At 41.3% G+C, this 18,396-nt stretch overlaps 1 protein-coding gene across 5 annotated transcripts in view; it reads left to right on the plus strand.

Annotated features, from left to right (window-relative positions):
- asxl2 (ASXL transcriptional regulator 2) overlaps positions 1-18,396 on the plus strand; it is a 206,354-nt gene that overhangs the window by 84,213 nt on the left and 103,745 nt on the right. The window contains exon 1 of one of the 5 annotated variants that reach the window (XM_063036067.1): positions 8,939-9,044. The exons of the other annotated variants lie outside the window; for them this stretch is intronic. Within the exon in view, the coding sequence (XP_062892137.1) occupies positions 8,983-9,044 (62 nt within the window). The 5' untranslated portion in view covers positions 8,939-8,982. Of the gene's footprint in view, positions 1-8,938; positions 9,045-18,396 lie in introns of those variants that run through there. 5 annotated transcript variants of the gene reach the window in all.

The following is an 18,396-nucleotide window of genomic DNA, read 5'->3' on the forward strand; positions in this document are numbered from 1 at the left end:
TCTATTTAAGTTCCCAAACTGCAGGGACTAATTATAGAGGAGTTCAAAATACATGAAGAGGAAATGAAGTTTGACATCAGATGCCTGATTAAATTTATTAATCTATATTGTTCCCATTTTTGTGTTGTAAATCTATTTCTTTATGTCAGACAGCTGATGAAAGTTTCCTTCACTTTCTTCTTCTCCTCCCAACCCCTTAGCTTCCTAGTTTTCTGTATTTGAGATCAGAAATAATGAAGTAGATATTTGAGGGGAAAAAACAGCTTTCTGTGTTTCAAGAACATGCTATTGTTGTTGACCTCATCAATCAAACAAATGAAAGGCAGAAAAACTTGAAAGCATTCATGGTACTGTTTGCTTTGAAGAATGCAGTCATTAGTTTCATTATTTTGACATACGGTGAAATCTGAGGCTGCCTTGTTTTGGCTTTTGGTACGTTGTGATGTTCATTAGCTTGTGGCTGTAAATGTTGCTGTCAAGTCACTGCAAGCCCACCATGGAGTGGCAAGAATCACAATCTTTACTTGTTTTTCCCCTGGAGGCACCCTTGTTTTAATCTCTTGCTGTGTGCTACAGGCCTAACAGCAGGCTGTGAATTTGAACTTATTTATGCATTTTTAACAGTGGTAGATTGTTTTTAGTGATGTTACAATAGATGTGCACATATTTGAATCTTGCATATTGGAAAGGTACTCAGAAATAAATTTTCATGAAGTGCTCACGACTTTAATAGTTTTGGTATGAAATGCACCAGTTTTCAAGTTCTTCCAGGTTATGAGGAATCATTGTAAAAAATTCTTGTGTGTGTATTTAAAAACTGCAGTAATAAAGAAACTATGGTGAGAATGCTTTTTTTTGACATTCCCCACTTAGAAAAATATATTGAAAATAATGTGTATTTCAATTTTGTTTAAATTTTATTCAGACATGCATAAGGTGTATGCATACATCAAGCTGCATCAAAGCTAGCAATAATGAGAGTAGTGTAAATTTAAAATGGGCCTTTTCTTCCCTATTGAGAATAGTTTTAGGCATTTGTCAGGGAAGGTGACGTGCTGAAGTTTCAGTAAAGATAATTAAAACCATCACACAAAGGAGCTGGAGGAACTCTGGGTCAGGCAGCATTTACGGAGGGAAATGGACAATTGACTGAAAGTTGATGTAAATATGAAAGGCATATTAATTTGTGTATTTGAAATAGTGAATAATGTTAAATTCCATATTGTATGCTTATTGTACAAAACAAATTAATAATTGGGATTTGGTGAGTGTGAAATAGAAATATCCCAGTCCCCGCTGTGATTAGTACAGACACTCTGGCATGAGCAGAGCTATTCTATGAATTATATTGTGAGGAAGAGGAGGGATTGGGACCCAAAACAGTGGATTTATGTTAACTGTACTTTGTTTATCTATGAACTTGGAGGGGTTTTCAACTCTTGAATTGCTTTTATTTTCCTCATGTTAACTGTAACTTCATTGAGTGTGTATCAGCAGCGTCAACCTGCTAGAAATTCAGTGTGCCATTGCATTGTTCTGACCTCTTGTATCTGCATTGACTCCAGTGGGGGGAACACAAACTTGCTTTTATCTATCAGCACTCACACTGGGAAATATATCCACTGAAACTGCACTGGGTAGGACTGTTACATTTTTTATTTTGTAGTTTTAGTTTCAGTGCGTTTAATAGAAGTTAGTTGTTTTCTGCCGTTTTTGTGTTTCCATTTTAACTTAATTATTTTTGTCATCATGCTTGCTTCTTAATGGCCAGGATCTCATGGAACAGCTTGGAACTGACTTGCCTGCAGAAGTTTGTGCTCAGTCCCCTGTTCCAGGTAGTAGCAAGTTCCACAGGTAGAGAGCACTGGTGGCTCAAAGTTCAAAGTACATTTATTATCAAAGTGTGTATACTATATACAAGCTTCAGATTAGTCTCCTTGCAGGCAGCCACAAAACAAAGAAACCCAATAGAACTTGTTAAAATGGAATACCGTAAAAAACGAATGTGCAGGGAAAAAAAAACAAATCATGCAAACAATGAAAGTAAGCAAATAATAATCAGGACTAAAGTTCATGAAAGTGCCATGAAGCCAGTCATAGTCAGTCCAGGATCCTGCTAGTTGCAGGCCACATCAGTTTGGTGTAGAGAGGAGTAAACTTCTTGAGCAATGAGCTGAAGATTGGCCCATCCCTCACCTCTGGTCCTGATACACTGATGTTTTCAGTCCTGCTTGGTAATTAAATTGGTCAAACACTGGCTCATACCTGGCTCCCAGAACTGGACCCCGCCGCTTCAATATGCTCTTGAGCCCGGGCCTCTCTGCCTCGATTTGGTCTGTACCCATCCTTTCCAATCTGGCTTGGCGCTTATATTGTTCAAACATTGGCTTGTTCCGTAGTCTCGGGCTCCGCTGTCTGGACTCTGCCTCGCCTCGGCTCTGCTGCTTCAAATCGCCTTCAAGTCTGCTCGAGCCACGACCAAACATTTGCTTGTTCCCTGCTCTTGCACCCAGGTCCCGCCGCCTCAGTTCTCATCTCTCTCAGTTCAAGATCCAGGCTATGTACTCAAATCTGTAAGACTTCCTAATTTACATGGATTGGAGCAGAGTGAATAGATTCTTCTTCAATTTAATGGTGTTTGCTTTTTTATGTGGGAGAAAATTCTGTACTTCTAGTATACTATGTATGAAATATCAGCTGAATTCTCTCCGGAATACCATCTTATGTTGCCCTGAATAAGTCTTCCTCCCAGCAGCAACTGTGTACAAACCTATTTCTTTTACGTTTGTAAGTACCTTTAAATTCGAGGAAAATTATGCCCAATTTCTGTAATCTTAACTTAATCCCGGATGTCCTGCTGCCAGTGTATTATCGCAGTGATTTCAAAGCTAATTTTATCATTGTAAGGTTCAGAGCACAAAAATAAAATCATTGAAATCTAGATGTCACTAAACCAATGTACCCCAGAGTTGTCACCAAACATCCTCCTCTTTATATTCTACCTCTGGGGATATCAAGCACAGCATTCCTTCCAAGCATATTTATTGTACCTGCTGTTGGCTTTTTGGTGGTATCTGCATGCAGTTCCTTGTTGTGTCATCACTATTCCCAATTCACCATTTACATTTTACAGTTTAGAGCCTCTTGTTGCATGTACTCAAGAAATTCATTATTTTCTCTAATTTTGCTTTACTCCGCTGTTTCTCCTGTGAAAGTGTGTTTGCTTTTGTGCTGGTGTAGTGTCATTAGAAGAATCAATACTGAAAGTTGCTGCTTGAAACAGTGTGAACGCTGAACATGATCTAAACAATGAAGTTCAGAATGTATGTACCCAACGGTAATTTAAACTGCATTTCCTTGAACTTCTGTTGAACTTCACTGGGAACTTTCAGAGGCCAAGGTCAAAATGGGAGGGAGAGGAAAAATTAAAAAGGCAGCTGCGGGACTGTGCTTGAAGTCTGAATGGAGCAACTGTTCTTTGTTTTTAATTAGGTTTCATTCCTACACTGAGGAGGCGAAGAGCAGACGAGTTCAGAATGGAAGTGTGATGAAGGAATAACTGGAAACTAGGAGCATACTCTTTGTGCAGGGGTCAAATGGATGGAAACTGCTGTTAATCAGTTTAAACACTACATTATCTGAAGTGCCGATGAACTGAAGCATCTGAATTTGTGTGTGTGTGGGGGGGGGGGTGGCGGTGTGAGCAAAGTTGATATTGGTGTCAGACTTGATGGTCATTTATGTTCCTGGGAAACTAACTGTTGCAAGGCTAAAGTTTAAATTTGTAAGTTTCCCTTGGGTGATGAGGATTGTGTGGTTGGGGTGGAATGGGAAGGATTACAGCAGCATGTAGGAAATCCAAAGTAATACAGTTCATTATGGAGAAACTTTCATCCAGTCAGCACGTACAATAGGAACAAATATACTTAGTTAATGCTGAAGAAGTATTTCATTGTAGTAACTTGAATAAAATATTCAGGATAGGAAAACCTGAACATTAGAACATAGAACATGACATTCCTTCGGCCCAAGATGTTGTGCTGACCTTTCAACCTACTCTTAATATCAATCTCACCCTTTCCTCCCACATAGCTCCCCATTTTTGGACTGTTGAAAAGCAGAGTTGCCTTTAGGCGTAGCAGCAAAAAATGTGTGATGCAACGTTGGCTGTTTCAGCTGGACTATACATGATTCCAGATGGGTTGGTGGTGTCTACCCCAAGCATGAATCACAGATTGTCATGGCTTTAGTGGTGAGACCTTTATGGTAACGCCTTTGCTCATGGGAAAAGTAGTTAAAACTTTACACAAAAACAAGGATGCTTCAGTATGATTTGGTGCAACTCCCTATTATGTCATTAGGCCTGACGGTATCAATCTCCTTGTCCCTAACCTTGACTGCCAAGTGTGTAGATGACGAGAGGCATAGCTAAGGTAGATGGTAAAAGTCTTTTTGTCAGGGTATGGTAGGTCAGAATGAAAGGGCACAGGTTTAAGTGAGTGGGAAAATATTTAAAAGGTGGTAAATGTGGGTTCTTTTTTAACACTTAAGAATAAATTGGGTAGATACATGGATGGGAGGTGTATGGAAGGATATGGTCCGTGTGTAGGTCAGTGAGACTAGGCAGAAAAAGGTTCGGCACAGCCAAGAAGGGCCAAAAGGCCTGTTTCTGTGCTGTAGTTTTCCATGGTTCTGTGGAAACTGAGAGACAGCGTTTTGCCTGCAGTAGCTGGTGAATAAATGGAATGAGCTGCCAGTGCAAGTGATTGAGACAGATACAATAAAATTATTTAAGAACCACCTGGATAGGTACATTGAGAGGTGGGGCTTAGAGAGATCTGGGCCAAACGTTGGAAATTGGGACTAGGTCAGTGGCACCATGGTCAGCATGTACTGGTGGGCCAAAGGGTTGCTCCGTGCTTAGTTACTCAATAACTCCGAAGATTCAGTAAGATGACCCACAACTTCATCGCAAAAGCTGTATAAATTTTCATGCATGATTATTCATATTTTGGATTCTGCATGTCATCAGCTTTTATTGCCCATGTTGAATTATCATGGAGATAATGGGGTGTGTCACCACCATGAGTTGCTGTTGATATTAATAAGGTTTTACTATTAGGTTCCAGCAGCTCTGAGGGAAAGGAGATTTACATACTGGCACTTTACTGGTATGACTTCCACTCGTGCTCCCAAACGTATAGTAATGATTCAGCCCATTATTTCAGCTATTTAGTGTGGTAAAATAAAGAGTAATGCCCATTTAATTTGTAATATTTAATTTCTGTTGAGCAGTCTAGAACATCATCTTTACAGTTCGCCAACTGTTTGCTTGTAGCATCAGCCTAAGAATATGTTTCTTTTAAATATTTTTTTGTGAATGGCTGTGAAGCATGTAGATTAATAAAAGAGAAAGCCTTCACTCTCTCCTGTAGCTTACCAAATATGCTGAAATATCAACTAAAACCATAACGATTTCTTTCAATTGGTGTTGAGACCAGAATCACTCACCCGTTCCATTCACCTGCCCTTGATGTGTTCCTCCTCCCATGGCTATTTGTCTATGTTTAGATACATCATGATCCTGGCCCTATTTTTGATTACCTTCTCTCATAAACATTGTAGCTTTTACCTCAGTATAACAGTACATGAATACTAATACTGCCTATCAAGTGTACTAGAACATCCTGAAGTTATCAAAGACATGTTACAAAAAACAGGTTTATTTTATCTAGTTGAAATTAGTTCCTTTTTAAAATTGCCCCTCACTTTCAAATTATTCCCACGCTGCCTGTAAGAAGTTAGTACGTTCTCCCTGTAACTGTGTGGGTTTCCTCTGGGTGCTCCAGTTTCCTCCCACAGTCCAAAGATGTACCGGTTGGTAGGTTAATTGATCATTGTAAATTGTCTCGTGATTGGGCGAGGGTTAAATCAGGAGTTGCTGGGCGATGTGACTTGAAGAGCCAGTAGAGCCTACTCTGTGCTGCATCTCAATAAATTAAAAGATCAATAAATGATTAGAAAAAAAGTAGGCAAAATATATTAAAAGATAGAGGATCAATTTCATCACTGTAATTGACTGCTACTCAATTTTATGGGTTTACAGGCAACCGATGAGGACATTGTGGGAACAACAGACAATTCCAGGATGGGACCAGAAGTAGATGAGGACGAGGGCAGGTGTTACCTTGTGAAATGGGTGCAGCTTCTATCTTACACTTGGGGTTTATGTAATTTACAGAAGTAACCTAGCAGTATGACTGTTGAATATTGGAGGCCAGGGCACCCATAGAAAGCCAACATATTAATGGGGAGAAAAGTCACAACCCACACGGATAGCACCTGAGGCCAGGATGAATCTGGATCCTGGAAATTTGAGATGACAATACAAACTGCTATGTCACAAAACTGCACTTTTGGTTCCAAGCAACACACACAAAATGCTGCCTGGCCTGCTACATTCCACCAGCATGTTGTGTGTGTTGCTTGAATTTCCAGCATCTGCAGATTTCCTCGTGTTTTGGTTCCAATATCATTTTGGCTTGTTGATAGCAAAGACTGTGGCAAATCTGAGTGTATACGGATGTAGACTTGAAAACTATGATCATAGTGTGATCCGGTAATGAAATCGCTTTTGTACATGTGTGCACAATGGTTTTTAAGTTCCATATGATTCATAATGTGAGAGATTGACCTTTTGAGCAGCAAAAACAGAAAATGCTGGAAGTACTCAAGAAGGTTGAACAGTAATAATAGGTGTTTCATCTCTTTATGTACAGTATTTTTAATGCTTCTTATTTGAACAGAGCATCTTGGAAATGGAAGTTTGTTATACGCAAATAACAACTCGTTCGAAGGACTGAATAGAATGCACGGTTAGAGACCTTCATCAATTTGGAAATATTCAAAGGAGCAGAATTTATTGTAATTTCAGATTTTCCACTTAAGAGTTCTGACACTATTGTAATAATCATGTCAAAGTTCAAAGGAAATTTATCATCAAATTATATATATGTAACCATATACAATCCTGAGATTCAATTTCTTGCAGGCATACTCAATAAATCCAATAATCATAATAGAATCAATGTATGACCACACCGACAGGGTGGACAGCCAGTGTGCAAAAGACAATAAACTGCAAAACAAAAAGAAAGAAAAATAACAAATAAGCGATAAATATAGAGAGCATGAGATGAACAGTCCTTGAGAGAGAGTTTATAGATTGTGGATTGTCCGTGGATTGTCACCTTGTCGTGGTGGAGAAGCTTGTGTGGTCCTGAGATCCTGAGAGCGATGCCGTCTGGAGCTATGCTCCTGGTAGGGTCACCCATGGCGGTAAGGTCGAGGGTGAGGTCCCTGACAAAGAACAATCCAACCAAGACCTCAACGGTGGAACAGGCGGACGAAGTTACTTCGAACTCAACGGCTGTGAAGGCGGATGAAGACTGCAACAAATCCATCAGCTCCAGTTGTCGTGGTTTCCATGCCATTGGAATCAGTTGGTTGATTTGTGAGGTATCGTGTGCTTCTTGGAGTGCAACATCAAGTACACGTTAAACAAATGCACGCACAGGCATCTTCGCTCTGTGGGCCACTTCTTCAGAACGAAGACCATCATCCTCGACCTCGAGGGATAGCCACGACGGATAGGTTGTGGGAACAGTTCGGTGATGCGACAAGTAAAGTTAACCCCTTTGATTCAATAGCCTGATGGTTGAGGAGTAATAACTGTTCCTGAACCTGGTGGTGTAGGTGCTGAGGCTCCTGTGCCGCCTTACTGATGGCAGTAGAGAGAAGAGAGCATGGCCTGGATGCTGAGGGTCACTGATGATGGATGCTACTTTCTTGTGAGAATGTTCCATGTGGATGTGCTTAATGGTGGGGAGAGTATTGCTTGTGATGGACTGCACCATACCCACTACTTTTTCTAGCATTTTTTGTTCAAGGGCGTTGGTGTTTCCATACCAGGCTGTGATGCAGCCAGTCAATATACTCTCCAGCACACATCTATAGGGGTTGGTCACAGTTTTAGTTGTCATGCCGAATCTTCGCAAGTTGCTAAGGAAGTAGAGGCGCTGCCTGCTTTATTCATAATTGCACATGCATATCTTCCTTCTGTTTCCATCCCTCCCCCAAGTAACACTTAATGATATCTTCACCACATGGAAGGAGGTCATCTGGCTTATCAAATCCATGTCATCTTTCAGAACAACATCATCAATTCCTGTTCCCTTTTCTCCGAGCCTGTTCTCTCACACAAGCCCTATTCTGCCCTCGTTCAAGGGTCTTCCCTGTTTCCTTTAGCTAGACAGATAGATAACTCCAGTCCTGGCATAGCTGTAGATGAAGGCTTTTTATTATTCACCAACGTGTTCCAGTACGCAAGGAATCGGTGTGAAAAGACAGTACGTCTCAGCGTTCTCCTGAAATGTAGATTCAAGTATTGATTGAAATTCCTTTGGCTTCTAACTATGAAATGAAATGTATAAAGATATAAAATGGCTGACCAGATGTCGAAAGCTAATTGCATAACAATACGATAATGAGCAATCATCAACAGCTGTGAACCCACGAGTAAGCAGTGAGATCTCGTAATTAGAAATAAAATAATTCAATTCATGAGAGACATAACAAGCCCATTAGAAAAGATATTGATGGAAGTGTAAATGAAATAAGAGCAAGCAAGAGAATCTGCAGATGCTGGAAATCCAAGCAACACACACACAAAGTACCGGAGGAACTCAGCAGGCTAGGCAGTATCTATGGAAAAAGTACAGTTGACGTTTTGGGCCAAAACCCTTCAGCATGACTGATGAAAAATAAAGAGTAGAACTAAAAGGTGGGGTAGGGGAGAGAGAAACAGTAGGTGATAGGTGAAATCCAGAGGGGGAGGGATGAGGTCAACAGCTGGGAAGCTGATTGGTGAACGAGAAACAGTGCTGGAGAAGGGAGAAGTCTGGTAGGTGGGGATAGAAGGCCATGGAAGAAAAAAAGAGGTGGAGGAGCACCAGACGGAGGCGATGGGCAGGCACAGAGAAAAGGTGAGAGAAGGAAAAGGGGAAGGGGTCTGGGGAAGGCAAGGGCGGGGTGGGGTGGGGTGGGGTGACATGTTGGGGGTTGCCATTATCGGACGTTCAGGAAATCGACTACTTTTTTTTCCATAGATGCTGCCTGGCCAGCTGAGTTCCTCCAGCATTTTGTGTATGTTGCTTGAAATAAGAGCTTGCTGGCAACCAAAATAAGAGTGCCAGGGAGTGAATTAGGTTATAAATAAATGGTTAAAGATTAATGTGAGAGGACTTGCTATTGAAATGAATTGAGTTGTTTCTGTGATTAAAAATACAGCGTCCACAATGGAATGAGGAACTGGAGGTAATAATACACCAGGATCCAGGTATTATAGGTGTCCCCATTGTAATAGAGCTGTAGACAAAGTCAGGACTAGGAATTGAACACATGCTCTGTTTATTAAAGAGGAGGAACTGTTGTGCGTGGAGTTGCAGTTTCTGTCAGAAGTATGAGACAGCCATTCACACAATAGAACAGAAGCCATGTGGGGATAGGATCAATTGCATTTAGTTGGAGGAGTCTGCAATGTACCTGTTTGCCGAGAGGAAACACTATGGAAAGCACGGAGAATCAATCATAAAGGGATTCAAACACTGATTACTTAGCTATAAGATGAAGTTAATAGGTTGAGGGAATCGAGTTCTTGCAGTGTCTGCAGGAGTGTTTTCTACTCAATATGCAAAAAGGAGAAGCGTGTTCCTGAATGTCATGAGTAACAAATCAGACAGAAAGCAGAATTAAGATGGGAGTGGGTCAATTGGTGGCCACATCACATTGAAGATGATATCTGCTCCTCTGTCTTAAGATCTTGTGACTGGGAAATCATTTTTGAGGGGCTTAGTAAAGAGTTTTGGAAAATGAAATTGACAACAATATTGTCAACCAGTATTAAATGGGAATGGAAAATGCAAAACAGTCTTCAATAGAATCCAGAACATGCAGATTTTGTACAAAAATAATCAAACCAACAGCTAATAAACATGAGGGAAGGAGCGCTCTCAGGAAGCAGCAGAAAGAATGCCAGAGCTGAATATGAAGTACATGTATTATTGATGTATACGATATACAACCTTGAGATTTGTCTCCTTACAAGCAGCTACAAAACAAAGAAACAAGAGAATCAGTTTTAAAAAAGACTGTCAAGGTGCAGAAAAAGAAACAAATTGTGCAAGCAATAAAAGCAAGCAAATAACATTCAGAACTGAAGTTCACAAAAGTTATGAAGCTGATCATCACTGCTGCCCATCCAGGAGCCCATTAGTTGCAGCCTACAGCCTCAGTTCGGTGCAAAGGCAAGTTAACTTCATGTATCAATGATTTGAACTGGCCCATACCTTGCCTCCGGCCCGCCACCCTGACCTTTTCAATCTGGCCTGGTGCTTCAGTCTTCCAAACCTCGGGTTGTTCCTCAATCTTGGACCTGGTCCCTGCCGCTTCTGTGCGCTCTCAGGCCTGCTGCCTCAATCCGGCCCATATCTGACCTTTTCAATTCGCCCAGCACCTAAATTGATCAAAGCCTGAGTCCTTCTCTGCTCTCGGGCCCTTAACTTTGTATCGCCTCCACTCAACTCACCTCTGTTCTGCTGCATCGAATTGTCTGAGTATGGTCCAGCAATGGTCAAGCATCAGCTCATTCCCACTCTTGGGCCCTGACCCTGCTGCCTTGATTGGGCCCGTACATGCCATACCGCAACTGTCTTGCGCCTTCGAGACTTCAGTTCACACTGCAAAAAATGCCAGGTTGTACAGGTGGTTCAAAATCTCAACTCCAAAAGGGAATTTACAGGCTACTGATGGCAGTGATCCTATTGGAGAAAAAGTCTGATAAGTACAGTAGTTTTTTTGTTTGCTACCTGCAAGTCATTGCTATGTTTCACCAGCACCATCTTAAACAGAGATGAGGTGAGAGATTGAAAGATGAAAAGAAGAAATGTTGAAGCATAAAGGAAAGTAAGGCCGAGGATGCAAAGCTGTAAACTTGCTTCAAAACCTGGGCTTCTGTACCTCCCACTGTACACAGGATCCTTGACTTCCTTATCAGGAGACCACAGTCATGTAGATCAGTAATAACATCTCCTCCTCATATGTACAGTGAAGACCTTGTCTTACATACAACACACACACAATTTCCAGCATCTGCAGATTTTCTCCTTGTTGTGTTCTAATACCTTTCATACTCAGCGCACTGAGGTACTACAAAGTTAAACAATAACAAAATGGGATGAAAGCACAACAGCTACAGAGAAAGCGCAGTGCAGACAGACGGGTGCAGGATCATAATGAGGGAGGTTGTGAGGTCAAGTGTCACAACCTCGCACTCAACATCAGCCTGACCAAGGATGGGGACGTTGGGAGAACGCAGACCAGCCTTTATCAAGGGCGTCAGCGGTGGAAAGAGTGAGCAGCTTCAAGTTTACGGGTGTCAACATTTCAGAGGATCTATACAGGACCCACCACATTAATGCAGTTGCAGAAAAGGCATACCGATGGCTGTACTTCATTAGGAATTTCAGGAGCTTCGGTATGTTACCAAAGACTTAATTTTTTGACAGGGGTATGGTGGATTACATTCCAGCTGTTTGCATCACCACCAAGTATGGAAGCTGCAATGTGAAGGATCCAGAGGGTTAAGGTCTCAGCCAGTTCCATTACAGGCATAAGCCTCCCCAACCTTTGAGTATATCTACAAGAGGCAGTATTCATTATTCAGAACCCTCAACATCCAAGACATGCCCTCTTCTCATTGCTACCACCAGGATTGGAGGTACAGGAAGACCCACGCTCAACGTGTTGGGATTAGATTCCTCCCCTTCTCCATCAGATTTCCAAATGGTCCACACAGCACTCCCTTGATATTCCTCTTTTACTGATTTGTTTGTAACTGATTTCTACGTTTTGCACTGTATTACTGCTGCTGCAAAACAACAAATTTCACAACATGTTAGCGGTAAACCTGATTCAGAGAAGAGGGAAAAGGAGTTAAAGCCAAAGTTAGGATGGGAACAGCACAGCTGGGTGTATTGAATGTAGCTACAAATGATAATTACATTGGTTGTTTCAGATGAAATAGATGATATGCGAGTGACATCAGAAGATGAGATTAGAAATGTTGCAGCTGTATATATAATATATATCTATTAAATTATTCATCCTCTAAAGAAGATGAAACTGATTCAGATAGGTTCACGCAGCATTTTTTAAGAAGAACCTGCTCAAAGGATTATAAAAGTAGTCCCTTTAAAGCTTAATAATTTGATTGCAATACCAAAGCTGTGTTCCCTCTAATTTGTAATGACCAGTGTGCGCAAAAATCTTGTGCTGTGCAATTTTTTGCCCAATGACAACAACATACGCGCACTGAATTTTTAGGTGAAGTAAACCTGAAGCTATTGTAAGGGTAATAAACTACCAAGTCCAGTTTGTTGTTCACTCGCTCTCCATATCATACTGCCCAAGCGTGTGTATCTAGAAAGCTAGGACGAAATATACGTTGTCCACTCTGACCTACGGAGGCCTTAGATTCAGAAAAGGAAATACAATAATAGATATCAATGAGTCTTTTTTTCCTCTTATGCCATATGACAATACACACAAGTAACACCAGTTTCTGTATTGTACATAAATATTTCTCGTAGCTGCATGTTCCTGACCTCGTGAGCTTTCGGTGTAGCAGTTCCTACTGTTTCATTAAGCCATTACCCTTTAAATGAACAAGCAGTTCTTTAGCGCTTCATGGCTTTTGCTTCTTTGGAATTTGACGTAGTGAATACGAATCAGGTTTATTATCACCGGCATGTGACGTGAAATTTGTTAATTTAGTAGCAGCAGTTCAATGCAATACATAATAGAAAAAAATATATATAATAATAAATAAGTAAATCTTATTCGGTTTACTTTATACAGTATACATATATTGAATAGATTAAAAATCATGCAAAAAACAGAAATACTGTATATTTTTTTAAAAAGTCCTAGGGTTCAATGCCCATTTAGGAATCAGATAGCTGTTCCTGAATCCCGAATCAGTGAGAAAAGGGCATGCCCTGGGTGCTGGAGGTCCGTAATAATGGACGCTGCCTTTCTGAGACACCGCTCCTTGAAGATGTCCTGGGTACTTTGTAGGCTAGTACCCAAGATGGAGCTGACTAGATTTACAGCCCTCTGCAGCTTCTTTCGGTCCTGTGCAATAGCACCCCCATCCCCACCCCCCCCATACCAGACAGTGATGCAGCCTGTCAGAATGCTGTCCATGGTACACCTATAGAAGTTCTTGAGTCTATGTGTTGACATACCAAATCTCTTCAAACTCCTCATAAAGTATAGCTGCTGTCTTGCCTACTTTATAACTACATCAATATGTTGGGACCAGGTTAGATCCTCAGAGATCTTGACACCCAGGAACTTGAAACTGCTCTCTCTCCACTTCTGATCCCTCTGTGAGGATTGGTATGTGTTCCTTCGTCTTACCCTTCCTGAAGTCCACAGTCATCTCTTTCGTCTTACTGACGTTGAGTGCCAGGTTGTTGCTGTGGCACCACTCCACTAGTTGGCATATCTCACTCCTATACACCCTCTTGTTACCACCTGAGATTCTACCAGCAATAGTTGTATCATCAGCAAATTTATAGATGGTATTTGAGCTATACCGAGGCAGACAGTCATGAGTATATAAAGAGTAGAGCAGTGGTCTATGCACACACCCCTGAGGTCCACCAGTGTTGATCGTCAGCGAGGAGGAGATATTATCACCTATCCTCACAGATTGTGGTTTTCTGGTTAGGAGATTGAGAATCCAATTGCAGAGGGAGGTACAGAGGCCCAGGTTCTGCAACTTCTCAATCAGGATTGTGGGAATGATGGTGTTAAATGCTGAGCTACAGTCAATGAACAGCATCCTGACATAGGTGTTTGTGTTGTCCAGGTGGTCTAAAGCTGTGTGGAGAGCCATTGAGATTGCGTCTGCCGTTGACCTATTGTGGCGATAGGCAAATTGCAATGGGTCCAGGTCCTTGCTGAGGCAGGAGTTCAGTCTGGTCATGACCAACCTCTCAAGACATTTCATCACTGCAGATGTGAGTGCTTCCGGGCGATAGTCATTAAGGCAGCTCACATTATTCTTCTTAGGCACTGGTATAATTGTTGCCTTTTTGAAGCAAGAGGGAACTTCTGCCCATAGCAGTGAGAGGTTGAAAGTGTACTTGAGTACTCCCGTCAGTTGGTTGGCACAGGTTTTCAGAGCCTTACCAGGTACCCTTATCGGGACCTTCTGCCTTGTGAGGGTTCACTCTTTTTAAAGAAAACCTAACATCACCCTCTGAGATAGAGATCACAGGGTCATCAGGTGCGGCAGGGATCTTCACAGCTGTAGTTGTGTTCTCCCTTTTAAAGTGGGCATAGAAGGCATTGAGTTCATCTGGTAGTGAAGCATCGCTGCTATTCATGCTGTTGGGTTTCGCTTTGAAGGAAGTAATGTATTGCAAACCCTGCCAGAGTTGCCGTGCATCTGATATCATCTCCAACCTCGTTCAAAATTATTTCTTTGCCCTTGAAATAGCCCTCCGCAAATCATACCTGGTTTTCTGGTACAGTCCTGGGTTGCCAGACTTGAATGCCACAGATCTAGCCTTCAGCAGACGACATACTTCCTGGTTCATCCACAGTTTTTGGTTTGGGAATGCGCAGTAAGTCTTTGTAGGCACACGCTCATCCACACAGGTTTTAATGAAGTCGGTAACAACTGCAGCCTACTCATTCAGGTTCGAAGATGAATCCCTGAATGCCGTCCATTCCACCGATTCAAAGCAGTCCTGTAGGCGCTCCTGTGCTTCCCTTGTCCATACCTCCTTGGTCCTCACTACTGGTGCTGCAGACTTCAGTCTCTGCCTATACTCAGGGAGTAGAAGTACAGCCAGGTGATCAGACTTCCTGAAGTGAGGGTATGAAATAGCACGGTAGGCATTCCTGATGATGGTGTAGCAATGGTCCATTGTGTTGCTTCGTCTGGTATTGCAAGTGATCTGTTGATGGTAATTGCTTAGTGATTTTTTCGGACTGGCCTGGTTAAAATCTCCCAAGACGATGATGAAGAAGAAGTTAGGATGCACTGTTGCATGCATGTTGATCCCACTACTCAGATCATCTAAAGCCTGATTGGCATTGGTCTGAGGTGGAATGTATACTGCTACCAAATTGACCCCGGAGAACTCCTGTGGTAGGTAAGAAGGACGGCACCTAACTGCTGGATATTCCAGGTCTGGTGAGCAGAATTGGGGCAGCACTGATATATTTTGTGTACCAAGAAGAGTTGATCATGAGGCATACTCCTCCACCTCTGCTTTTGAGAGACTCTGTAGATCTATCCTGACGGTGTATAGTAAACCCGTCGATCTGAATCGCTGCTTTCAGGACAGAAGGGGTTAACCAGAATTCTGTGTAACAAAGGACACACGTAGTCCTAATGTCCTTCTGATTCAGCACCCATGCTCTGAGATCATCGATTTTATTCACCAGAGACTGCATATTTGCTTGCAAGATAGTCTGTGTTGGGAGTTTAAGTAATCAATAATTTCTTCAATAAAAACAGTATAAATAAGTCAGTTCTAACACCTGTAGACAAATCATTGCAAACTCCACGTTGTTAACACCATCCACATCAGAAACCAGAAAGTGAAATGTGATTGTGTATGATCGTGAAATATACTTAACCTGCCATCACGGCAGAGAGATTATTGTACCAAAGGACTGCCAAATCACGAACAAAATACTTTGAAAGGTATCTGATACATAGGTAGGCTGCCGTCGTTTAGTCAGCTGAGTGACAATCATAGGTTAATAATTGGATTCCTATGAAAGCAGACTTTGAAAAATGTTTAAATGCTAATTGTTTAATAATGAGTAGCCAGCATGAGTCCAAAAGACTTTCTGAACCTATTTTTGTAATGTTGTAACAGAAGAAATAGACTAAGGCATTGCAGCAGATGTAATTTATTCCTTGAACGATGTCTCATATAGCAGTTTAATGAATCGTATTGGAGCATGTGTGGAGTTGAGACAAGTTATAGACGAGATGTATTGCTATCTTCAGGAAAGCAAGGATAAAGGATGGCTTGTTTAAGTGGCAGAGGATGGAGAACGGAGTTCCATTTGTATTACCACAGAACCACTATTGTTCACTATTCATAGTGACAATTTAGACTGCAGCTAAAAATGTAATCTCTAAAATTACAATGACATAAAATTGTGAGCAGAAGTTTAGGGTAATTGTTAACGCTGAGGAAGGGCGTCATAAGTTAAAAGGAGACATTAATAAATTGAAGATTGGGCATACAACTGGCAAATCAAATTCAATGACCTTCCAAGCATTCTATATTTATAAATAAAATGCAGAGATCTCATTTTCTTGGGAATTAAGAAATTCACTTAGGAAGATGAACAAAGGACTCTTGAAGTGCAACACAATAGCTGTGCATATTAACAGGGCAGCAAGAAAAATGCAAGCCAAACACTTGGAATTATTCCAAAAGAATATAGTAGGAAACCCAGTGTGCCAAACCTACACCAAGCTTATGTGTTACCAGTGCTGTGCCCACTTCTGTTCATCGTATAAAAATACAAGATATGGAGGTACTGGAAAGGTGTAGAATTAACATGGATGATGATGGGGGTGTGACATTATATCTACCAGGGAAGGGGGAACAGTTTATGTCAAACATAGAACAATGTAGGCATTTCAGTCTGGGATGTTATGCCAACCTTTTCACCCATTTTCATATCAATCTAACCTTTCCCTCCCACGCAATCCTCCAAATTTTTTTTATCATCCAGTGCCAATCTAAGAGTTTCTTAAATGTCCCTCGGTGTATTTGCCTCTACCACCACCCTTGACAGGCCATTCACATATGCACTACTCTTTTTTTTGATGATCCCCCTATACTTTCTTATGCTCACATTTAAAAAATTATGCCCCTCACCCCTCATATTAGCAATTTCCGCCTTGGAAAAATGGTCTCTCGCCATCCACACAATCTATGCTCTTGTCGTCTTGTTCACCTCTACCAAGTCACTTCTCATCCTTCATTCCTGCAAAGAGAAAAGTCTTAGCTCGCTTAACCTGGCCTCATAGGTCATGCTCTCCAATCCAGGCAGCATCTTCTTTGCATATTCTGTAGCTTCCACATTCATCCTATAATGAGGTGATCAGAACTGAAGTCAATATTCCAAATGCATCTAACCAAGGTTTTATAGAGTTATAACATTACCTAGTAGCCCTCCAGCTCAGTCCCCCAATTAATGAAGGCCAATACACCAAAGGCCTTCTTAAAAACCCTGTCAACCTGCCCATCAACTTTGAGGGATCTCTGGATCTGAACCCCAAGGTCCTTCTGTTCCTCCAAACTGCTAAATATCCTGCTGTTAACCCTGTATTCTGCCTTCAGATTTGGTTTTTCAAAGTGAACTGCTTCACTCTTTTCTGGTTGGACTCCATTTCCCACTTCTCAGCCCAGTTCTGTATCTTTTATGGTCCTTATTCTTTTGAAAAGAGGAGGATGAAGATTCATGTAGCAGGTCTTTTAAGGGGGTGAAGAAAGAATATTTCCACTTGTGACCATCAATGCAGTATGGCACTAAAAGATCAGAGAGAAACTGAAGAAGAAATCTTTGCCCAGAATATTGGACTAAAATCTTAATTACTGAAAGAATATCTCAACAAGCAAGCAAAGGAGAAGGTTATAGATGATGTGGACAGGCTGCAGGAGCATTTGAATTGGTATGGAGTCATTGCGCTGAATGGCCTTCCATTTTTCTTTCTTTTAAGAAACAGTTAAAGATCAAGAAGAAAACTGGATTTGCTGGCAAGTGTGAACACAGATAAGCTCTAACTGGGTCACTTGAGACACCATTCCTGTAAGCAGCATATGGGAAATAATGGTGTGGCACTCAGTTGAAGTGCTGTCCAAAGAAAGAAGAGACGATTGAAAGGTGGTAGAATAAAAAGTAGAGAGGAAAATCATAGAAGTAGAAAATGCTGGAAGTTATATCCAGGTTGCCAGCAATTGGCATCAAAAGATAATATTTCAATATAACCTGGCAGCATAACATGAAAACATCATAGTTTATCTGCTGATTATTCCTCCCCTATATTAAAAGAGAATGGAAAAAATTTGACTGCAGCCTGTGCCAACATGACTAATTTTATTCCATTTTTTTTTAAGGTCGACCCATTGAATAACGAAGTACGGCTGAAAGCAAAAGCCAAACACGCCCAACAGGATGTTGTACTGTGAACAAAAGTTGACTCTTAATTGATTTAGAAACTCACGGTCG

The sequence above is a fragment of the Mobula hypostoma genome, chromosome 2 (assembly GCF_963921235.1).
Source record: "Mobula hypostoma chromosome 2, sMobHyp1.1, whole genome shotgun sequence".
Taxonomy (NCBI): domain Eukaryota; kingdom Metazoa; phylum Chordata; class Chondrichthyes; order Myliobatiformes; family Myliobatidae; genus Mobula; species Mobula hypostoma.